Genomic DNA, 20,610 nt, shown 5'->3' on the forward strand with positions numbered 1-20,610 from the left:
AGAGTGGATCCCTGTCAGTATTACCAGGCCACCCTCCTTGCTGGAGGCACAGCTTCCTTCCTATTTGGCCAGTTTGTATTTGCGAAGTCCTATAAATTTTGGGTTCCCACTGTGGCCCTGCCACCAACTATGTGAGTTTTGGCAAACAAACAGTGCCAGAGTCACTTCTGATTGAGGGTAGTTTCTAGTTAAATTCCAGATTCTTGTATTTTCCTGCAAAAACTGCAGTACAACACCAGCGGAAGCTAGCAGTAAGTGAACATACATATGCATGTACATGCACACACCCTCAAATAAACCCTCAGATTTCACGGAATATATCCTTTTCTACCTGACTTTCAATGGCTTGAATTCTCCCATTTTATGAATTTTTCCACTTAACGACCTGTAAGTCATTTTTCTAGATCAATACAAAATATCACTTTCAGTACTTCATATACCATCAGAACCACAACAGAAACCAAATTGTAACAAAGCTACTTCAAACCTTTTGGAGAAATTAACTCTGGAGGACAGCAGTCTTTTAGCAAGAAACTTAACTACACGTTCAAACAGAAAAGTGACCTTTGCCTGTTGCTACAAGTATGTCACTGGAGGGGATTTGGCAGAGAGTTTCTTCAGTGGGAGGAGTCACCTAGCATTGGTACTGGTTTATGAGAGAGCAGAAGAAAGTAGAAGCAGCAGCTGGCTTTCTTAAATGCCTCCCTGCAAGAAGGACATGCAAAATACTTTCCAAGAGTTGGCTTCAAATGAATTCTTACCTCTGTGGAGTACCGGCATATCCCATATCATCGCAGTACGCGTTCTTCACAGAGCAAGTCTCTGCACCATAGATCGTGTCTGAGTCCACATAGCCATTCACCATCTTGATGTCTCTCAACTTCATACTGTCATTTTGTGAATCCAGTGACACAATGTCAGATGGGGAGCTCACTACACCTGAGTCTTCGGTAGTGTCCTCAGATGCAAAGCAGCTGCTTTCTGACGCTGTTTCTTCTACCTCTGATAGCTCCATAACTGTATCATCCACTACATAAAAATTATCATGTGCAGGCAGCAGGCTCTCTAAATGAAATAAGCAAGTAAAGTTAGTTGAAAGTTGTTAGAAAATAAACACAGATATCTACTGCTTTGTAAGTAGAAAATTAATACATGAAATCCTTTAGAAACAGTAGAATAGAACAGAGCTCAATATTTGTGTACAAAGGCTGCTCTGAAAGTAAAGCCTCCTATTTTATTACGTTGTCTCATGATGTCAGAGGCAGATGTTGGTGGTATGGCAGCAGAGGTTGAACCTTCCCACCAATATTCTGCTACATTTTGTTGCTGTGTGACAGATGGCAGCAGAGGGGCAGTCTGACACAATGGCACCTGACATGGAAGTGCATATAAAGGTGTAGATGTATTCCTACTGACATTCATCCACATTTGCGGAATGTTTACGGAGACCAAACAGTGGATGTGAGCACACTGAGGCAGTGGGTGGAGTGTTTCGGCAGTGGTGACAGTGGGCCACTTCCACTGGTACAGACGTTTATGAGCGCAACATGCAGAATCTTGTTCATCACTGACAAAAATGCATAGCTGATGATGGTGGCTATGGTGAAAAACTGTGTTTTGTAGCTGAGAATTTTCTTTACGAAATAGTGTTAATGTTCTCTTTGTGTCTGTTTTCATTTCCAGGGAAATAAATAGCAGGCATTACTTTTGGAGCAATCTACAAATTACAGTAATGATTTGTAACATGACAAAACTTTCATCCTTCTTTGCTTTTTTAAAGGTGGTTTGCTGTGCATGTCCTGTGGAGCTTGGGTTTTATAATGTTCTTATCACCTTCCTTACTTTTCTGAGGAAACAGCTCTATAGGGAAAGCTATTTGAGGAATGAGAGAAACGTGAGCTCTCAACTCCTTCCAATGAAGTAGGAAGGTAAATTTAAATGAGATGGTATGTATGCATATGATTAAACAAACAAACAAACAAAACAAAAAGCAAAATTAAACTTCAACAATAGACCGAAGTTTAAATGATGTGGTGCAAGAAATGATTCCTGTTATCGCTTGTGATGACATAGTTTCAATACTCCTTTTAAATTTTGGTAAATTATCTCCCATAAGACTACATGTAGGTAAAAATAAGCAGCATTTCCCAGGTAATATACTGAATTGGGAAAATAGATCTACACAAGGCCTACTGGATGAGTCACTTTATTTTACCATCTTTCAATTTCCTACATGTTAAGTGGGAGAGTAACAATCATCTCCTAGCAAAGCATAAAAAATCAAGTAGTGTTAGAAAAAAAGTAGACACAACTCAAAGCAGAACCTTTCCCAACTTTTAGTCAATTGTGAAGGAGATCAAGGGATATGCCCTTTGCATGCTTAATTGTATTAAAAGTTGCATGTGATGAGAGATGATTACATACTGTATGGTTTTTCATGGTCTGATTTAGTTTGTTTCCTATGAGACACTTGTGGGCTGTTGTTGCTGGGTTTTTTTTTGTGTGTGTGTTTTTGCACCACATCATTTAAACATTTTGTTTCCTGTTTTGTTGGTGTTTTTTTGGTGAGAAATACAATTTTGTTATTTTCCTTAGGTAACGTACAACTCTGGACTTCACTCTGCAGTCACGCTATTAAAGGGGAATGGCCAATAATGTCAGTAATTTCAGTGAGTGACTGAAGACAGAAGCAAATCCAAGCACACTACTTTTGATCATAACAAATCAATAAAGACTAATCTGAATGTTTAATTGGTAATTAAAAGTGTGCCCCATTTTCTTCTTCAACCTCCATAAGCAAAAAGAAGGTTAAACAATTGGTTCTGGTCTGATCCTGCAGACACTTGCGGTAGATGTTAATTACATGAAGAGTCCCACGTCTACAAGTGTGATTAAGATTAAACATACACTTCACTATTTGCAAAGTCATAATCTACAAGTTTTTGAAGCATACATGAAGCTACATGTCAATGAAAATCACAGAAATAATTCTGCATTACACTGTATACACAGAACTATTCTCTTTAAGTCAGGGAACTGAAAACAACTTTGTTAAAAAAAAGTATTACAAAAATAATCTTCTAAGGGTGTAACTTAGTGAAGCTTTGAGTAAAACTAAAATAAAAATCAAACCAACATTCTCCTTGACTGAGGTTACAAGATGCCATTAAGTACTGAAATTGATTTCTGACAGCAGAAGCAATAAAATTCATAGGGTTACAAATCATGATTAAAGTCGTAAGTGCTGTCAAGCATCAATATTAATGATGGGAGATGATCCAAAGACTCTATTGTGACTTTGGAAGTAATGTTACTTGATTTCTTTGACCTTATTTTCTGTAACATTAACTCCAGGTTCCAGATTTAATCCAAGAGATTGTTCTATGTAAAAATATCAATTATAGGAATGAATTATGTGACACTGATGGATTATAGTATGGTCATGACAGAACTAAATTAGGAAAACACCAGTATCAAGGAGAAATAAGAATAACTTGACATTAAACACCCAGCAATAAACACCCACAAAAATATACATTAAACGAACAGGTAAGAGTATATGGCCTGCTCGGCTTTCAATTAAGAACAAAAATCCCCAGCAACAATCTACCACCAAAGCATTAGTAAAAGCTACAACAGGTTAAAAACAGAACAAAGTAAAGTATGATACAGCAAAGAAATCACAAGTGGAAGGTAAAGAGTAGAAGTACATGTAAAGTTTTGGAGCAATGCACAATGCAGTATATTTTGATGCAAAGAGACCTCAACATAACACTGGCCACATCTGTTGTCACCAAGATGCCACAAATAATCTTCACCCTGCAGCTGGCACAACAATTTATGACTAAGTACCTGCTTCCAGTTCCTGATACCAGAGTGTCAAGCTCTTCCTCTCGAGCTGTCTCTCTCATTTCCTGCTCCTCTTTTTGCCTGTCTGCAACTATTTCCAGCATCTTTCTGTTTGGGATTATAGATCTTTGATCACACAGCCTCACTCACGTACTGCAGTAGCAAAATCCTTTTCTCTCAGAGGTTTTATCCAGCAAGGTGCCATGCTGCAGGACTTCCACACCCCAATCCCTTCTTCACACATATTGTTAGAATGAAAACTGATTCTCTTATCAGTGTCCGTACATGTGAACAGATCCCTATCAGTTATGTTTGGGTCTTGGCAGCTGAATCATACTGTTCAATGTAGGAACCTTCTTTAGCAACATCTATCCAAACAGTGGGAATACAGAAGGATGCCTTTCAATTCAGTGATTAAATTCCCATGCAAAACCAAAACGACTCACTCTCTTTAAGTCTATCAATTTGTTGAAGCAATTCCCTCATCTTTTATCTTCATGGAGAAGATCCATTAATTCCAACATTAACACATGTCAACAGAGTTGCTCGATGAAGTAAAAGATTTTGATTCCCACTACTACTTAACATGTAGGCACACATGTGAATATTGACAGCTGAAGTTCTATGTTATGTTTCAGCTGTTGTAAATTGGAGCTATCCTTGGATGGTTGAACTAAGAACCTGTTCTTCCTTTCATACACTTGAACAAGTCTTCACCAGTGCAAACTAAGACGTCCAGGCCACAGGAGGACACAGCAGTTTCCTGGGTAAACATGCAATGCGAAAAAGTCCACCTCAACGTACTGAGTGGTCTTGACTCTGGGAATCAGAAAATAGCTTTTACAGCTTTCTAGTCTTACACTGATAACCAGGTAATGAGCAGTAGCAGATGCAATCCTGTGCTACAATTTTCGTATAGTTTCTTCTCAGACAGAGCATGCATGCACAAAAACACCACACACTGAGCAGCGTGTGACCACAGTAATGGCAGCCAACTAAGGTAATTCTGTGGCCAAATGAAGAAAAAATTTACTATTTGATGCTCTCTTCCCTGTCATAATGCTAAGACCGTTTCAGTTTGGCCTTTGATTTTCAAGACCTTATGCAGACACAAAACACTGGAACTAAGATACAGAAAACTGAGCATTTACTCCATGACCTGGCACACAAATAACGATTGCCACAGACAACGTATTACTGAAACAGTAAAAAAAAGTCCTCAGAAGACTGTCTACATTTCTGAAGAAGTAACAGTGCCAAGCTCTTCCTTCAGTTAGACATAACCCATTTAGAACTACAGGCACCCTGAGCTGGAAAGGTCCCACAGGGATCATGGAGTTCAACTCCTGGCTTCAAATGGGTTGTGGTCTCCAACTCTACTAAAATTTCTGTGACATATCTCACCCACAGTTTCATTCAGTGTCCCTCCACACCTTGCACTCCCCTGTACCTATTCAGTACAACAGGAGGAGATACCGCAAGGCCCAGAGGAGAGCCCTGCCACAGCTCTGCCATGCTCCCCAGCACCAGGCCTGCGGCTGCACAATTAGGTCAACCACAACTGACAACGGCTTTCTTGGGGAAGCTGTTTGCAGGAATGTTGCCCCTGATCATCAGGAAGCAAAGGGAAGAGTAGCTCATCAGTAAAGAATGCAAGCTTCTTGTTTAACACAAAAGAGATTTCGTTGCTTTAATCTCAATAGGCTGTAAGCAATTAGGAGAACACTGTGCTCTGAGTTTAGAAGAGCCATATCTACACTTGTGCAGCTTGATATTGCATGTATGTACATATTACTCATACAGAATGCCAGTGACAGAGAGATAGATAAACATCTGGTTTAAATGCCAATACACACTTTCTGAAATGAAGACTGAATTCAATACTTGATTGCAATCATGGGTGAAATCCTCACTTTGATTACTGATATGAAAATAACCACCATCGACTTCAAATGGGATTGAGATCAGACTGAAGTTTTCAAAAGATGCATGTCTCACCCAGATGTACAAAATTAGAACCCAAGTCCACAACACTGAAGACCAAACCATCCCTCCCTCAGAATTCACTATGTACAAGGCATGTGCCTTCTCTTGCCAAAGTGCAACTGTTCACTAAGAGCTGTGACCTCCCTCCTGCTTTTATGACACTGTTGACTGTTTACTGTCATGCTCACCAATGATAGACTACAACCAAAGGCATTTTTCAAGAGGTAGTAGCTGATGTGAAAAACTGGAACTTCATACTGATTTTAGAGATGCAGAGTTCCTATAATTCCTTCAAATTCTTGTTCCCTAAGAGCTTGGCAATTATTTTCCAATTTCTTTCACCACTTGCTCCACTGACAGAAAACTTTCTTTTCATGGATTGAAATTGCTCTGCGGTAGTTCAAACGGCCTATTACACTAAAATTGTTAAAAATATTACAAACTTCATCATGTTAAAGAATAATAATTCTTATAATGATGCCCAAATTGCAACATAATTATTTTACTGACAGAACTTAAAACTTCTAGCAAGGGATAGAATTGCTCTAATTCTTTGCAGTGGCAGTACAAAGTAAAGATTAGTGTTGAAGAAAAGTGTGCATTTTTTCACGTACTTGGAAGAAACCTGGTGGAAAAAAAACCAGGGAATTATGGCAATGATTAACAGAGATTATAAAAATAAGCAATGCAGGAGCAGTGTAAGAATTTTTACACAGGTACAATGGGTACTGGTTATATTTTACTCATTTTGCACATCAATCAAAAACTTGTATGTGAAGTATAGGTTCAGTTAAAGAACAAGACAGAATGGGCTATCTCCTCTGAATTTATAGCGATTTAGATTGTTCTAATTCAACATGTTTCTTAGTATACTTGAGCCTACATGCCAACTTTCACTTTTTAAATTTAAATACTGATTATTTAAATAATGAGTGCTGTTATCCATTAACAGTAGAATTAGGGAAGTTGGGCAACAGACTGAGCTCTGATGCATTCCTCTCAATTCCTGTAACTGCCCTGTAGTGGCTGAAGATGTGCACAAGGAATGTGACAGTGAGGATGCTTTGCAACTTCAGCCCTCTAAAATGAGTATGTAGAGCAGCTTAGCACTGTCTCAGTTCATTTAACTCATAGAATTCCAGAAAAATTTCATTTGAGAAGTACCTCTGGAGGTAACCTAGTTGAAAATCCTCCTCAGAGCAAGGCTAACACGCAGCTTAGATGAGGCTGTTCATGACCTTGAGCAGCTGAGTTTCTAAAATCTCCAAGCACAGAGACACCATAGACTCTCTGGAAAATAAAGTCATTCCCGGGGCAACATTTCGGTTTCTCCTCATGATGAACATTTTCTTATTCCAAATTAATTTATTTTCCTCACTCCAACTTGCTACTGTTGCCTCTTAGACTTCTGCAATGAACCTCTGAGAAGAATCTGGCTCTGTCTGCCTCTTCCTGCACTACAGCATTCAAATCCTCCTTATCCTTCCCTTTAGCAGGATCAAAAAGCCCTGTGCACCTCAGCACCTCCATGTACATATGCTCCAGCCATCTCAGAGACCTACTACCAGGCTGCTGCCTCTGCTCTGGTCTGTCAGTATCTTGTCTGAGAGAATGCAAAACTGAGCCCACATCTGGACAATGAGCACACATGTGGCTTCAAGGCAGGCAAGTAGAACGGAGTAATCATTTCCCTTGATCTGCTGGCTGTGTTCTTGCTGGTGCAATTCAGTATGTGGTTAGTGCTTCATTACCATGAGGGCACGTTGTTGACTCATGCAGTCACGCATGTGACTCGCAGTTTTCATATAATGGGGTATTTTCAGTCTCCTTCCTAGCCTTATGTCCCATACATGTTTTCTTTGCCAACAGGTTCTTTAAATGTGGTTCTTACTGCAAAAAAATCTGCAACCAGAAACTACCAACTCAAGTAAATGGCTGCTACCTTCTCCCATTTTAGACCTTTTGTTTTACTATCTGCCACACAAGAAAACAGAGAAAAAAAAGTCCAAAACAATGTAAAAGAGATTTTTAAATAGGAAATTAACACATAGGACTTAATTATCCCTATTTCTTTTCCCACAAGCCTTTCTTCAATGACTGCAGAAATCTCTCTGCCCTCTGCAAAGCTGATTTGTCCTAGAATGCTCCTGCTGTTGTTATACTGATTGTTATCCTCCCCTTTCTGACACTCTCTTCAAACTCACTTTTCACTAGTTCCTTGGTTTTACGAAGACCTTATCTGAAGGCTCTGATGACTCCACACCATAGCTACCCAACTGCTCAGCCTTCTTCAACAAGATCAGACATAACAGATTCCAATCCTTTGCAAATGCGACACGAAAAGCAAAATGCTCTTTAATGTGAGCAAAACCAAGTGTGCAAGTAGATAGTTTTTTCCTTTGATTAATTTAAAAATGCTGTCACCGTGCTTGGAGAAAAATGAGTTAATAGTGTGAGTTTTCCACTTCCTATTACGCATCATGAAGTATGATGGTGGCACTTTTTTAAGAGTAAGCCACATCTACATACAAGATGCCTTCCTGGCTCTCTTTGTTTCTTCACTTACGTGCAAAAAGGGAGACAGTGCGCCACACCGGTGCAGCTCAAAAGACTATGAACAAGCAGACAGCATAGCTTAAAGAAACAGGATAACATGGAAATATATTAAAGAGTATACAATAGACAGCTTCAGACTTGCAATTTATAAATCATCATGTGTAATACCAGTAACATGCTGTGATCAATACTGGGGCTCTTTGGAGGCCTTTGTGGGAAAGGAAAATCTAGATCTAACAACAGAAACTGTCTGATATAATAAGCCTGGTGGAGAAATAAACCACTCTCCACATTTTGCTAGCAATTGTTAGTCATAAGTGATAGATTTCAGTAATCTGCATCCTTTACAGAGGTGGTTGGCTTGAACTCAAGTATGCTGCAGAATCTAAACAAATGGACTGTGAAGGTGATTTTCATGAGCCACCTTTGAGTACAGACTGTAAAATTGTCTGAAAAGCATATGCGGTATAATGATTAAAACCAGAAATGATTAGTGCACGTATGCAATAAAACAACGTTGAATTAGGTGATTTTTAAGACCACAGAAGAAATGGCCATTTGCTCAATATTTCTTTTTAATCTTCCCCATCACTTTCTCCCTGTGCATTCTCTTCTAGTCAGTTAACTCCATTCTTTGCTGTTTGTCTTTACTGTTAAAAATTTCATACAATCTGTACTATAGTTTCCTATTTCCAGCATAATCCAGGGAAAAGAACCATAAAACACTTTTGCACTGTAACTGTATTTTCCTTCCCCAGAGACTAGCTGCTAGCAAGCTCAGTAAAGAAAAGACAAAAAATAACCCCTAAACCAAACATGCATACCCACACACTTGTGGGATTTAGGAACTCATTCTGTACTACAGAGATACCATTCCACTCACAATTGTGCATTTGTTTCTGATTGAAAGTGATTTAGAAGTTGAGAACTGTGGAAAAGAATAAGGTTTATCTGTAATTGACTCTCTGTTACTGAGGCCATCAAGAACTACATGCGTACAAGTAAAAAATTTTGAACAGCTCTGTTCTGATTCTGGGACAAAGTATATTTGTTTTGTGCATAAAAGTGCTTCTACTGAGAAATACTCCGCGAGTGAGAAGAAAATACCTGTGGTGCCTTCCTAACAATACAGATTTACTACGCAGTAATGGCAAAACAAAAATTTGTTTCACTTAATAGCAACAGCTAAGAGTGAACTCTGGACCGGAGTGGAGGTTAACTAAATGGGATTTCATCACCTTGTTGAGTTTTTATTGAGTTTTCATTCATCCTCACAGCATCTCAGTCCATTCAGAACCATGATGTTTCCCTTCAGTCCCCTCCTCAGTGGATGCGTCATGTTTCCTTACATCATTTTCTATCTTTGTTCAGAACAGTACCTATAGCATCATCTGAAGTCAGACAGAGCCCCAGGGAAATGAAATGTTTCATACACAAACCACCTGTCTAGCTTACAATTAGGACAGCACAATATAACTCCATTTAACTGTTAAACATAAGCTTCAGCCAAACCACCAATAATGTAAATACCTTTGCAGTAGCTAGCTCCAAATTTAAATAAGAAAATCTTTTCATACGTGTCTGTACTATAAAGACACAAAACTCATTCTTACCTCCTTTGTTGTACTTTACCAGACTCTTTCCGTCACCAATAGAACACCTGCTCCCTCTCTGAAGTTCAAACTCCAACAGACCTTTCAATATACTTTGGTTGGTGATTTACTTTGTCAATTATATTTAGAGGAATATTTTATCCTATAAAAGCATGCTTCTTTTCTGAGTTAAGGTATTTCACATTTTACTATGCATTCACACTCAATTTCTCCTGTAGCTAACAAAAATCGAGGACCAGAGTATATGAATTCTCTCCCTGAACATCTTGCATAAGACCCCTCACAGCGGTATTGCACCATTCTCAATGGACACTTCATGGCTGTACTGCAGATGAGACTTCCTGCTGGGCAGTGTGCAAACCAAGGGCAGCAAGACCAGGACACGTGCCACAAAACATGCTGCCTGGAACTGTGCTGTCAGCAAAGAGCCACTGACAAGCTGCATAAAGGCCCATAGAGGCCACTGCTTGTATGGAAGGACACCAAGGGACAGCTGTTTTTTCCAGTAACAGACACATAGCCAAGAAATCACCGCGTGGGTGCAGGAATCAAGTGCTGAGTACCATAAACTCCTATTTGTGCTCTAGCCACCAGGTTATCTTTTTCAAACATGCACAATGAAGTTCTCACCAGGAGCTTAGTCAGGAGGGAATATGGGACAGGTGGAGAACACGGTGCTCACAGAACAGCTTTGCGGTCATGCAGAGTCATGCCTGCATGTCATACATCCTTTGATAGCACATGGACTAGATCAGGTCATTCCAGACTTAAGCAGAGATGAGAATACCTAAGTCACAGCTGAATTTGGCTCGTTCCCTCACAGTCCTCTTCTGAAGTAAGCGATCTCATCAATTGTGCTTTGCTCTCAGGCTCTCTTTCCCTATTAACTTAGAATACCAGCAGGAAGAAATGCAAACAGGCAAGCGTTGTAAGCAGATGTTCCGCTTTGTACTGGTTTGTGTATAGCAAAATGTTAATGGCAGTATCTTCTCTGGCACTCCTGTGACCAGTACCCTCATGGAAGAAAAGCTCTTCTTTGGAAATGGGTCTTCATCTGAGCACTGTCTTGGAATAAATTTTCCCCTTTCATATTTTACTCTGTTAGTATCGGGTCCTGCTTCCATTTAATCAGGTGGGTTTTGCCACTGACTTCAGTGGGAGCTGGATTGGACCACTTACTGATTAAAATGCAAAGCTGCAGGTATCTCCTCCATGGGAAGAACCCCCACAGGGAAAATCTGTCTGCATTTTTATTCATGTGAAGCATTTTAAGACTTTCATTTACACAGTTCGTTCAATAATAACGTGCATGCTGTATAATGGGGTACCCGATTAAGCATGCTTAAGTGCCTTCCTGGAGCAGGGCCATTTCTAGAATATGATGGTTCACTACGAACATATCCTCAGAACAGACAAGCTAGTTTGGGAAATTTTTCACCTGAGTTAATGGGTTTAATTCTGAATATGATCGGCATAAAAGGTCGTTTTCCCTACGCAAAATTCTGAATTTTCTGTTTTTAATTTTTAGCCTCAGTTCTCACAAAAATAAAGTTGAGAACATCACACTGCTGCAGGTTTACGAGTTTGTCTATGAAACTCTCCAGTAATTCTGAAATCCTAAAAATTGGCCTTTTTTTTTTTTTTTTTTTTTCTGAATTGGTCAGGAAGGATAACAGTGCTAAAATTCAATTCTGTAAGTTTCATCAAGAGGTAGAAGGACCTTCATAAATTACCAGAGAAAGAATATCTATTTATTCATCTCATGAGAGACAGAGGCTACAAACAACATCAAAACTCCAGAGTTGACCTTTTTCAAATGCCTAGAGAACTGAGTAATTAAAACAGATGTCCACAGGAACTGCTCAAGGAATTACTTGATGGAGTCTGCAGAAGGAAAAGTAGAAAACAAAGAAAAAGAGAAGGAAACATTCACAGATCTTAACATTCAAGTTGTCTTTTAAAAGCAAGGTGATGAGATTTCCTACGGTTTACACCGTAATGCTCTACTGTTACCTTCACTCTTCTGATTGACCATCATGACCCTCTCACCTTAAAGTGGTCCCTATCAGACCAGTGCAGAATCGAGTTGGTGGTTTGTCATCACTCTGCACATCAGGGCACGTAAGTTTAAAGACTTCTGTGCTTTCAGTCTGCTAATTTTCTCACAGGCACTAATTTAACTCCATGGAAAAACCACAAGGAGTTGCCTTGTGCAAGGATTTTTTGTGTAAAAAAATTCAACCAGTGCATTGCCAAGGCCTCGTATTATGAACAGTGACATGTATTTTGTGTACCCTGAAAGTGTAGAAAGGCCTTTTTAGTACAATCTGTGTCCTTTGTAGGAGTACACTGAAGACAAATGATTTTATTTGAGGAACATCTGAATCACATCGATTAGCTTGATGCATACAGAACAGGAAAGCTGCCAGGTACAAAGGAAGCTGGGCATGTCCACTGAGGAGTGGAGCAAACAAGCAAATTACAGTATATGCATGGGTTTTTTTCCTCCTTTTGACCAAATGTTTTCATTTGGAAAACTCGGACACTTAAACCTCAAAGTTTCTTTAACAGACTGGTCAGTTAATTGGCACAGTTGTTTCTGAAAACAAGTAGAAAGGGGTTTTAGAAGTAAAAAAAATATGTATATTTTTAAATCATGACTGATCATGAAAATATCCATATGTGTTGTGTTTAACTGAAATAAGATTTCTTTGGGGAAAAAATAAATAAATAAATTCCTTTCTCTGGGAGGAAAGCAGGCTAAGTTTTACCGGGTAGAAGAGAATCATGTCATTCCTAATCATTGATTGAACATGTCTGAGAGACTGTCACTACTCCAAGAGTTTCAGATAAAGCTAAGAAACTAATGCATTCTTGCCACAGTTCCCAAATATTCAGTTTCTGCTCTCAGTAATAACAGGAAGCGATATGGGCTGACCCTTCTAGAGCACTCAGCTGGCCACTATTAGGCTGCCTCCATACAGAGTCAAGTTGAAAACTGTATTTAGCTTCCAAACTGCACCTTTTGTTACAGTCAACAGTCAACTGCAGAAAATTCTTACCGTGAATTCTAAAACTTTCTCAGTACTTTAGCTTTTCTTAGTTTTCTTACACTTCTTATATAATTCTTCATAATTCTTACAGAATTATAAGAATTCTTGAATTCTTATATCAAAGTCTTTCACACATAGGAATGGTTTATAAATAGAGATGGCTTCATTTTGCTCTCACTTGGCTGAGAAAAATTATGTTGGAAATAGCATTTCATTAATTTTCAAGTTTTTACAAAGTAAAAAAAAAATATTTTCAACATTTTATCAAGTGCAAAAATTGAAGAAACCTTTTTAAAATTAGGTATTCCCCTACCACTGCTTATGGCAGGTTACCATATATTTTTAGCAGTTCTACTTCCATCTTTTAATCACAATAGTCTTATAAAAAATATTTGCCAGCTACAGTGTTCCTTCGTCATTCTTTCCTCTGTCTTCTTTTGGTTTAGGTCTTTGTCCTCTACTACACCCCACCTTCCCGTATGGTACAGTAGGTTGGAAAGTAATTCTTTTATCCATGCCAGGAACCAATTATGGAATCCACAAAAGGAGCTGACAAAAGAGGCTCTGTCTCCGCTCTCAGCCTTTTGCTCCCTCAGGCCCTAAAACCCAGAAGTGAATGTGCATGGCCAGAATTCTCAATTTCTTAGAAGAAAGCAGGCAGTCATCTTAGTGAGTGTTTACTGGCTTAGAAGTGGTAATAGGAAAAGCTGAGTATGAGCATCTTGGAGGTTGGATGAGCAGTTTGGTATGAGTATTATCATCTACGCAGTACAGAAAACACAAGATTTTCAACCATTAGCTTTCCGTATCTCTGTGTCGTGACTACACTTGAATCAGTAGGACCTTGTACTACAAATTTCCATGCCATCTCGAACACCACCCACCCTGTTTGATTTGGCCCATTACGTGTAAATGAAGCCTAACTTCCAAGCTATACTAGGGACTGAAGTTTGGAGACACACACAGTTGCCCCATGTGCACATACTTGGCTGGACACAGATGTCCAGTCCAGCTTGCTAGTGATAAAATGAAAGCTTCTCTACTGGTATGGGTGTGACAGTTTCTAGAAATCCCACAGAGTACATTTAAGAAGCTACCCAGTTATTAAAGGTGAGCCTCACAAAGTTAATCTCTTATTCTGACTAAGGAAGAGGAAAAACAGGGAATTTGGTTTCACTTAGAATAAATAAAGTTTATCCACACACCACTTGAATGGCAGAACTGGGCTTCAAGGGAGTTAGAAGAAGGGAAACATTTTTATATTTAGTCAGAGTGGGAAATGGGAAGCTAAGTTTTACTCCACACATTATGAAGTAGGTAAATAAGCAGTCAAAGAGCTAAACATGAGGAAGGGAGATTAGAAAGACAATTTGATTCACTGGTGTCCAGTCCCTTGCTTAATGTAACCAGAAAATACTTTGTTATATTCAAAGGAATTACATCAGGGCCAACTTCTGCTCGAAGTTAGCAAAGTCTCTGGTACTATTTCCAGTACTGTGACAGCAAGCTGAGTGAACACGTAAGGGAACGTAACATACACGCTTTATGCCATTACCTTAACAAAGGACTGTATCTCCTTCTTCAGTGCTTTCTCCAGTCATAAGAAAAATGAAAGAGATTTAGTGACCACTATTTAGAATTTGCTTATTGGAACTGAACAGAAAAATAAATCCCTGATGTTCAAGGCACATTCAAGGGATATAAAGGACTTAACAGTTATACATAGCCAGTATATCATCTGGTCCTGACACAGCTCTTGCTACTGGGCTGGATCCTTTTAACAGCCGTTCACCACCTGTAGTTAAACCATTACAGAAGAACACACAATAAACATGTCACCAAGCAGCTTATTTGTGCACAGAAAAATACAAGACCTCCATTCCCCTTCTCCATCTCAGCAAAACCCAGTGAAGTTCATTATGTATAAGCTTTTCTGCATGAGCAAGAAATTGTGTCACTTTTTGTTCTGTCAACTTCTTACGTACTTCAGCAGTGGACTTCTGTATAGTGCCTGTATGGCCAGAGAAGCTTATCTGCATACTGTGTGTGAGATATCTGAAGAAGTGTGTAAACAGTGACAGCAAGTTTGTCTCACTGTCCTTGAGGGGGGAGTTCATAGTTTTGCAATGACATTAGAAAACAACATGGCTGTAATTTTGGAGGGATGGAATAAGTTACATTCTGTCTTCTAAAATAACATGTATTTTAGTACGGAAAGTTAAATGGTGCCTACTGCATGAACTAAATATATATTGAGAGTCACGGTAATGATGAGCAGCCAAGTTAGGGAGACAGAACTGCTGTCTTATATACACACACTGAGCACAACTCTCACACTAAGGCACTTTATACTGTGATGGAACTGTAAGGAGGGCTTAAATGCAAAGAATGAGCATGTAAGAATCATACCCACAGAGCGGACTTTAAATATGCAGAATACAGGGACAGATGATGGGCATATGATAGATTACATGGCCATGTTTCATAAATAAATGCATCACAAGCCTTTGCAATCTATCACATCATTATGACGGGATGATCTATCTACCTATCACTCTCCCCAGCACTTATTTGAGTAGTCAAGACCCCATAGCCAGCTACAAATAACCCCCCATTAAAAATGAACAAAAAGAGACATAATTTCTCCTTCCACAGATATATTTAAAATATTCTCTCCCCACCTCACCTCAGAATAAGTTTCAGTTCTAGACCGATACAGCATATTTTCTAAAGATAAAAATGGAATTAATCCAAAGCTTACTATTCTGCAGCTCTACTGCTGGAAAAGAAAAAATTCCAGCTGCTCAGCACAAAAGACAGCATTCATTTCAATCCTCAAAGATAAGTCATAAAAAAAGACAGAATTACATGTAGAAAAAATATATAAGGGTGCTGGGAGAGTCTCTGAATCTTTGGTTTGAAGATGACTGAATGACTGAATTGCTGGGAACAGTCACCTGACTGTGGAAGAGGATGGATACTAAAACCATCTATACACACCTTTGAAATGCTACAACTCATGCTGATAAACATTCCTAGTAGAACACATCCTTCTAGATCTACACTAAATGTGGCCAACTCCTATCTACTTGCTCTTCAGCACATACATCAGCTATATGCACTGATTTCCACACCTTGGACACAGGCTATAATAAATACGCAGGCAATATCTGCACTGTAATAAGTAATAGAACATGCTGACACCCTTTGCAAACACCCCTAGAGTTAAATTTTGAGGTCGTGTCTGGAAAATGCCATCACAATAGCATTCAATGCAAATATGATTTGGTTTCATATTTGTGATTAAATTGATTAAAAATCATAGAAAAACTACTTTTATTTTTAGTTGATGAACAGAAAAACTTTGTAAACTCCATCTATGTTTATGAGTTTCTTAAAGACTGAAAGCCTTTGCTTAAATGTGATGATACTTATAGTTTAACATTCACCTCTAGCATTATCCTTACTTGCTACTTACTGCAGATACGTGACAACGCTGGCTCCCTCTGGTGGTCAACATAAAATAAAAAAAGTTTTAAATGTCCGGTCAATAAAATCTGTCCACCTCAAAGCTTAATCTGTTTATAAGTCAAAGGATTTTGTAGGAGATGAGGACATTTATCATGCATCAGAATGGTATTAACCATTAATTATACATCTGCCCTTATTTCCTAAAGTCACAGAATGTCACAGCCACCAGAGACATAATACTGTAAGTTACTTTCATCCATATGCTATCCTGCATTTACTTACCCTCCTCAAATGCTTCCCAGTTGTTAGGGGGTTTTGTTTTTTCTTTCTTTCCTTCACCCCAGATAGTGCTGAAAAGTGGTGAATAGCTTAAATTTCTTACTAACTCTGGTAAGACCATTTTGATGGAGATGTCTAGCATAGCAGTTTATTATCATCTTTTCCATGTCATTCTCATTGCATTTCTCTTGTCTCTGTGGATAAAATGAAAGGCATAACACCATGCCAATGCACATTTATATCTCTGCTAACTTAAGACTCCATCAAACTGAACTAAACTGACACTTCTGCCTGTCACTGAAAATAACAAACATACTCATTCATTTTGAGGAGCAGAACTGAGGTGGCTTCAGAAACCCTGGGTAAGGCACAAAGCAAGGAGGGATTCCCTGAGCGCACCTCAGTGCTGAGCTGGTGCCTGCAAACCAAACTTCCATCAAGTTCACGTTCCCATGGTCTCACTTTGCTTGAACACTCTACCCCCTCATACACACATTATTAATGAATTAACAGTCATGAAACAGCTTATCTATGCGCTTCCATTGAATAGATTTGGATATAATGAGTGCCATTGGAAGTTCATTCCCACACTGTATATAATGATGGGAGTTATTAAACATGCTAATGTTGGAGCATAAGCATAATTGCTTATAACTAAGATCATTTCTTGTAAAGATACAGCATTTCTTTTTTTTTTTCTTTTTTTCTTTTTTTTTTTACCATTTAGTACTACATATACGTACCTGGCATTTCTGAAACTTGAAGAAACAAAGGGTATGAGCTAGCACAAGCAAGAACTTAGGTTTTTTGTTTTGTTTTGTTTTTAAATTCAGGAAGACAGTGCTAGCAGTTAAAACTGGTCATCACAATTTTACACAGAAATTTCTACAAACACAGGGAAAAAAAAGGCAAAAGAAAAGAGGCAAATTTGGCATTTTAATACAAAAACGAAATAAATTAAGGATAAACAATGAATTTCTGAGTTTTCACCCACAGCACTTTCAAGTTCAATCAGACTATCTGGAAACAGCTTTTTACAGCAAATGTGCCAGATAGGTGGTGAGGATCATAGTTGTTTTCTTTCATGGCAAGGAAACCTTTTCATCAAAACTGTGACTTAGTTAAAAAGCTGACCTTCTAGTAAGCTGAACTGGTCTAAATGCAAAGAACTGCTTTTACAATATACTGTACTTCTACACTGTACTCAATTCAAACCCCTTTGTTTCACCACTTCATTATTCTGTTCTTCCTCTAGTCTTAACTCCATGGGGCATGTAACTCTGTGGAGTTACAAATGGGATGTAAATACAGCAGTAAGAATAGGTAAATTAGGTTCTTAATCTTCACATTGTGTGTATATTCTATTTTTTTTTCTTTTTCCTTTTTTTAAGAGAGAAGACTTACAATTAAACTATTGTCTTGTCTTAAGAAACTATTACAAAGTACCTGGCAGCATAGACAGTTCAATTCCACTCCACTTTTATTAGAATACCTTAGGGTATTAAATATATATTCTGAGGCATCACTTAAAACTTATTAACTACATGTCATATTTGTATTAAAAGACATCAAAACCCTTTCTAGTCATGTTTCACATTATCTGTAGGAATGCTTTGTTTTGTTATTCTCCATTTTGCCTACCTGGAAAGGATTCAAGATGAACATGATTGTTTGCTTGAGGGTAAAACAATAATTTTTCATCATTTAAATTAGACTTCTGTATTGCAACTCACTAATTTAAGTAACGTAAGTGTCTTAAATCATGGCACATGTGAGGTCAGAACAGTTCTGGGTGTGTGCACCATTGCAACTCATAAAATGTATGTTTATAATGCAAAATGATTAAAAATACATGCCTTATGGGCCGCTCACACAAAGAAATTTCTTCAGCGCAAATAAATTTTTATAAGTACAATCCTAGAGCTGATATTTTAATTATAACTCACTGAATATTCCTATTACAACCATAAAAAGGAGAGTCGTGGAACGAGATTTATCTTGAGCAAAGAGTGTTTGCATTGTTTGCTACAGAAATAGAACACACACCTTGATTGCCATGGGATGACTCCAACATCAAGATAAAATTAATCACACTGAGCACCAGGATGAAAGCACAAGTAAAGCCTATGAATCAGTATATTTGGTACTGATACTTAGTATTACTTTTAGGCTTCTTTTAATCAGACAGATCTTTCTATTTCGTTTTTACTTCGCACGTTGAATGATAGCCAAGATACAGAAAGAATCCCGTACTTCAACTTGACTAGGCCATGCCCAGCTCTACTTTTGTTTCAAAGGAACAAAACATATGCAGTGAAGAAAAAATAAGATATATTTGAGAACGTAAAATGCTATACCTAGGCTAATAGAAAAAAAAAGAAAAAATATTTTTAGAAAGTTTTCATGAAATCATTAGATAGTATTGAAATACACCCTTCTCCCCCTCATAGCACACATTATTTGAAACACCAGATCAAATTAAACCATGACTCAAAGTAAAGAGAATCCTTCAAAAAAGAACGGACAAATGTACAGATAATGCTTCTGAGGCTGATATATAGATTTATGTAACACAGCATTCAGTTCTGGAGCATATACCTCACAAATGAGTATGAAATGAACCACAGCCAAAATAATCGACAGTAATTAGAAGAGAATGTGAAAGTTCAAAAAGAAAGGAAGCCAAAATCTCAGTCAGGGAAGAAAAAAAAAAAAAAAGGTTCTTTTCCAGCAGGGAAGGAAGAAAGGCAACAGAAGAATCGGGGTAGCAGAGGCAACAGGATGTTCAGAGGTATGAAGGTCAGAGGAAGAGGGTCTGTCAGACACGCTTGTTGTATGAAGGGAATGATGCACAACAATAAACTGTTGGGGGAAAAAAAGAGTAAAACAATAAAATAATGAATACCGTGTAGGAAACACAACAGAATGGCTAGCATGCTCAGTAACCTTCAAGAACCAGATGCCCAAAGGAAGTGTCACTATGTGTGCCCATACACTGAAATTCTGAATTCCACAGATGCTCTGAGACTGACTCCCTGGGTTCAGGTATAAGCTAACTCAATCCCAACAGTGTGACAGCCACTGTTATGCAATGTGTCTACAAACTTTGCTTAACTTGGCCTGAATTTAAATTCTCTAGAAGGTACAAGGTATTGGAGATTCAAATTCATTCTTTTTCCTCAGATCAGGCTGGACAAGTATGAGGCGTGATGGTGGTATAAGCCTCCTACGTCATCCTTACCAATTTTCCTGTTTTACAGATCATCTGTAAGAATGAAAAGACTGGGCCACTTGAAAGACTCTTGCGTCACTGCATTACGATAAGCCAACAAAATTACCTACTCAGTAATCTCCAGTTCTCAATTTAGAACTACGTGTAGTTTTCTCTCTCTGAGTTTCTGTATCTATTTTTGCTTTAATAAAGTCCAACTCGTAAGAGATTATCCCTACTGACTGTGAAATAATGCATATATATCCAAGGTGACTGAAGAAACACGACCAAACTGTGAAATAGTCACAGTTTTTGTCAAGTGGCTTATAGTACCCATTACTGTTCACTGACATAGTGAAAATATAAATAAATAGATATGGGGACAAGGCTCCTTTCTACCCAGATTCTTAAAATGCACCTGGTATTATCCAGTTTATTGAGACTTTCAGATGATATATGACATAATGAAAGCCATGCAAAAGAGGTGACAATCTTCACTTCTGTACTACCAAAGCACAGTTAATTGTACAGTCACACGCCATGAAAAATCTGATTAGTAAGATAAGGAAGGAGACAGGATCCCATAAACATA

The 20,610-nt window shown here is 38.3% G+C and overlaps 1 protein-coding gene across 13 annotated transcripts in view; it reads right to left on the minus strand.

Moving 5' to 3' along the window:
* The window catches only part of COBL (cordon-bleu WH2 repeat protein), a 150,767-nt gene that overhangs the window by 24,288 nt on the left and 105,869 nt on the right, over nucleotides 1-20,610 (minus strand). For all 13 annotated transcript variants that reach the window (XM_040695853.2, XM_015282316.4, XM_015282312.4 and 10 more), the window contains one exon: nucleotides 762-1,065. In XM_040695853.2, the coding sequence (XP_040551787.1) occupies nucleotides 762-1,065 (304 nt within the window). The remainder of the gene's footprint in view (nucleotides 1-761; nucleotides 1,066-20,610) is intronic.

Source organism: Gallus gallus, chromosome 2 (assembly GCF_016699485.2).
Source record: "Gallus gallus isolate bGalGal1 chromosome 2, bGalGal1.mat.broiler.GRCg7b, whole genome shotgun sequence".
NCBI classification, from domain to species: domain Eukaryota; kingdom Metazoa; phylum Chordata; class Aves; order Galliformes; family Phasianidae; genus Gallus; species Gallus gallus.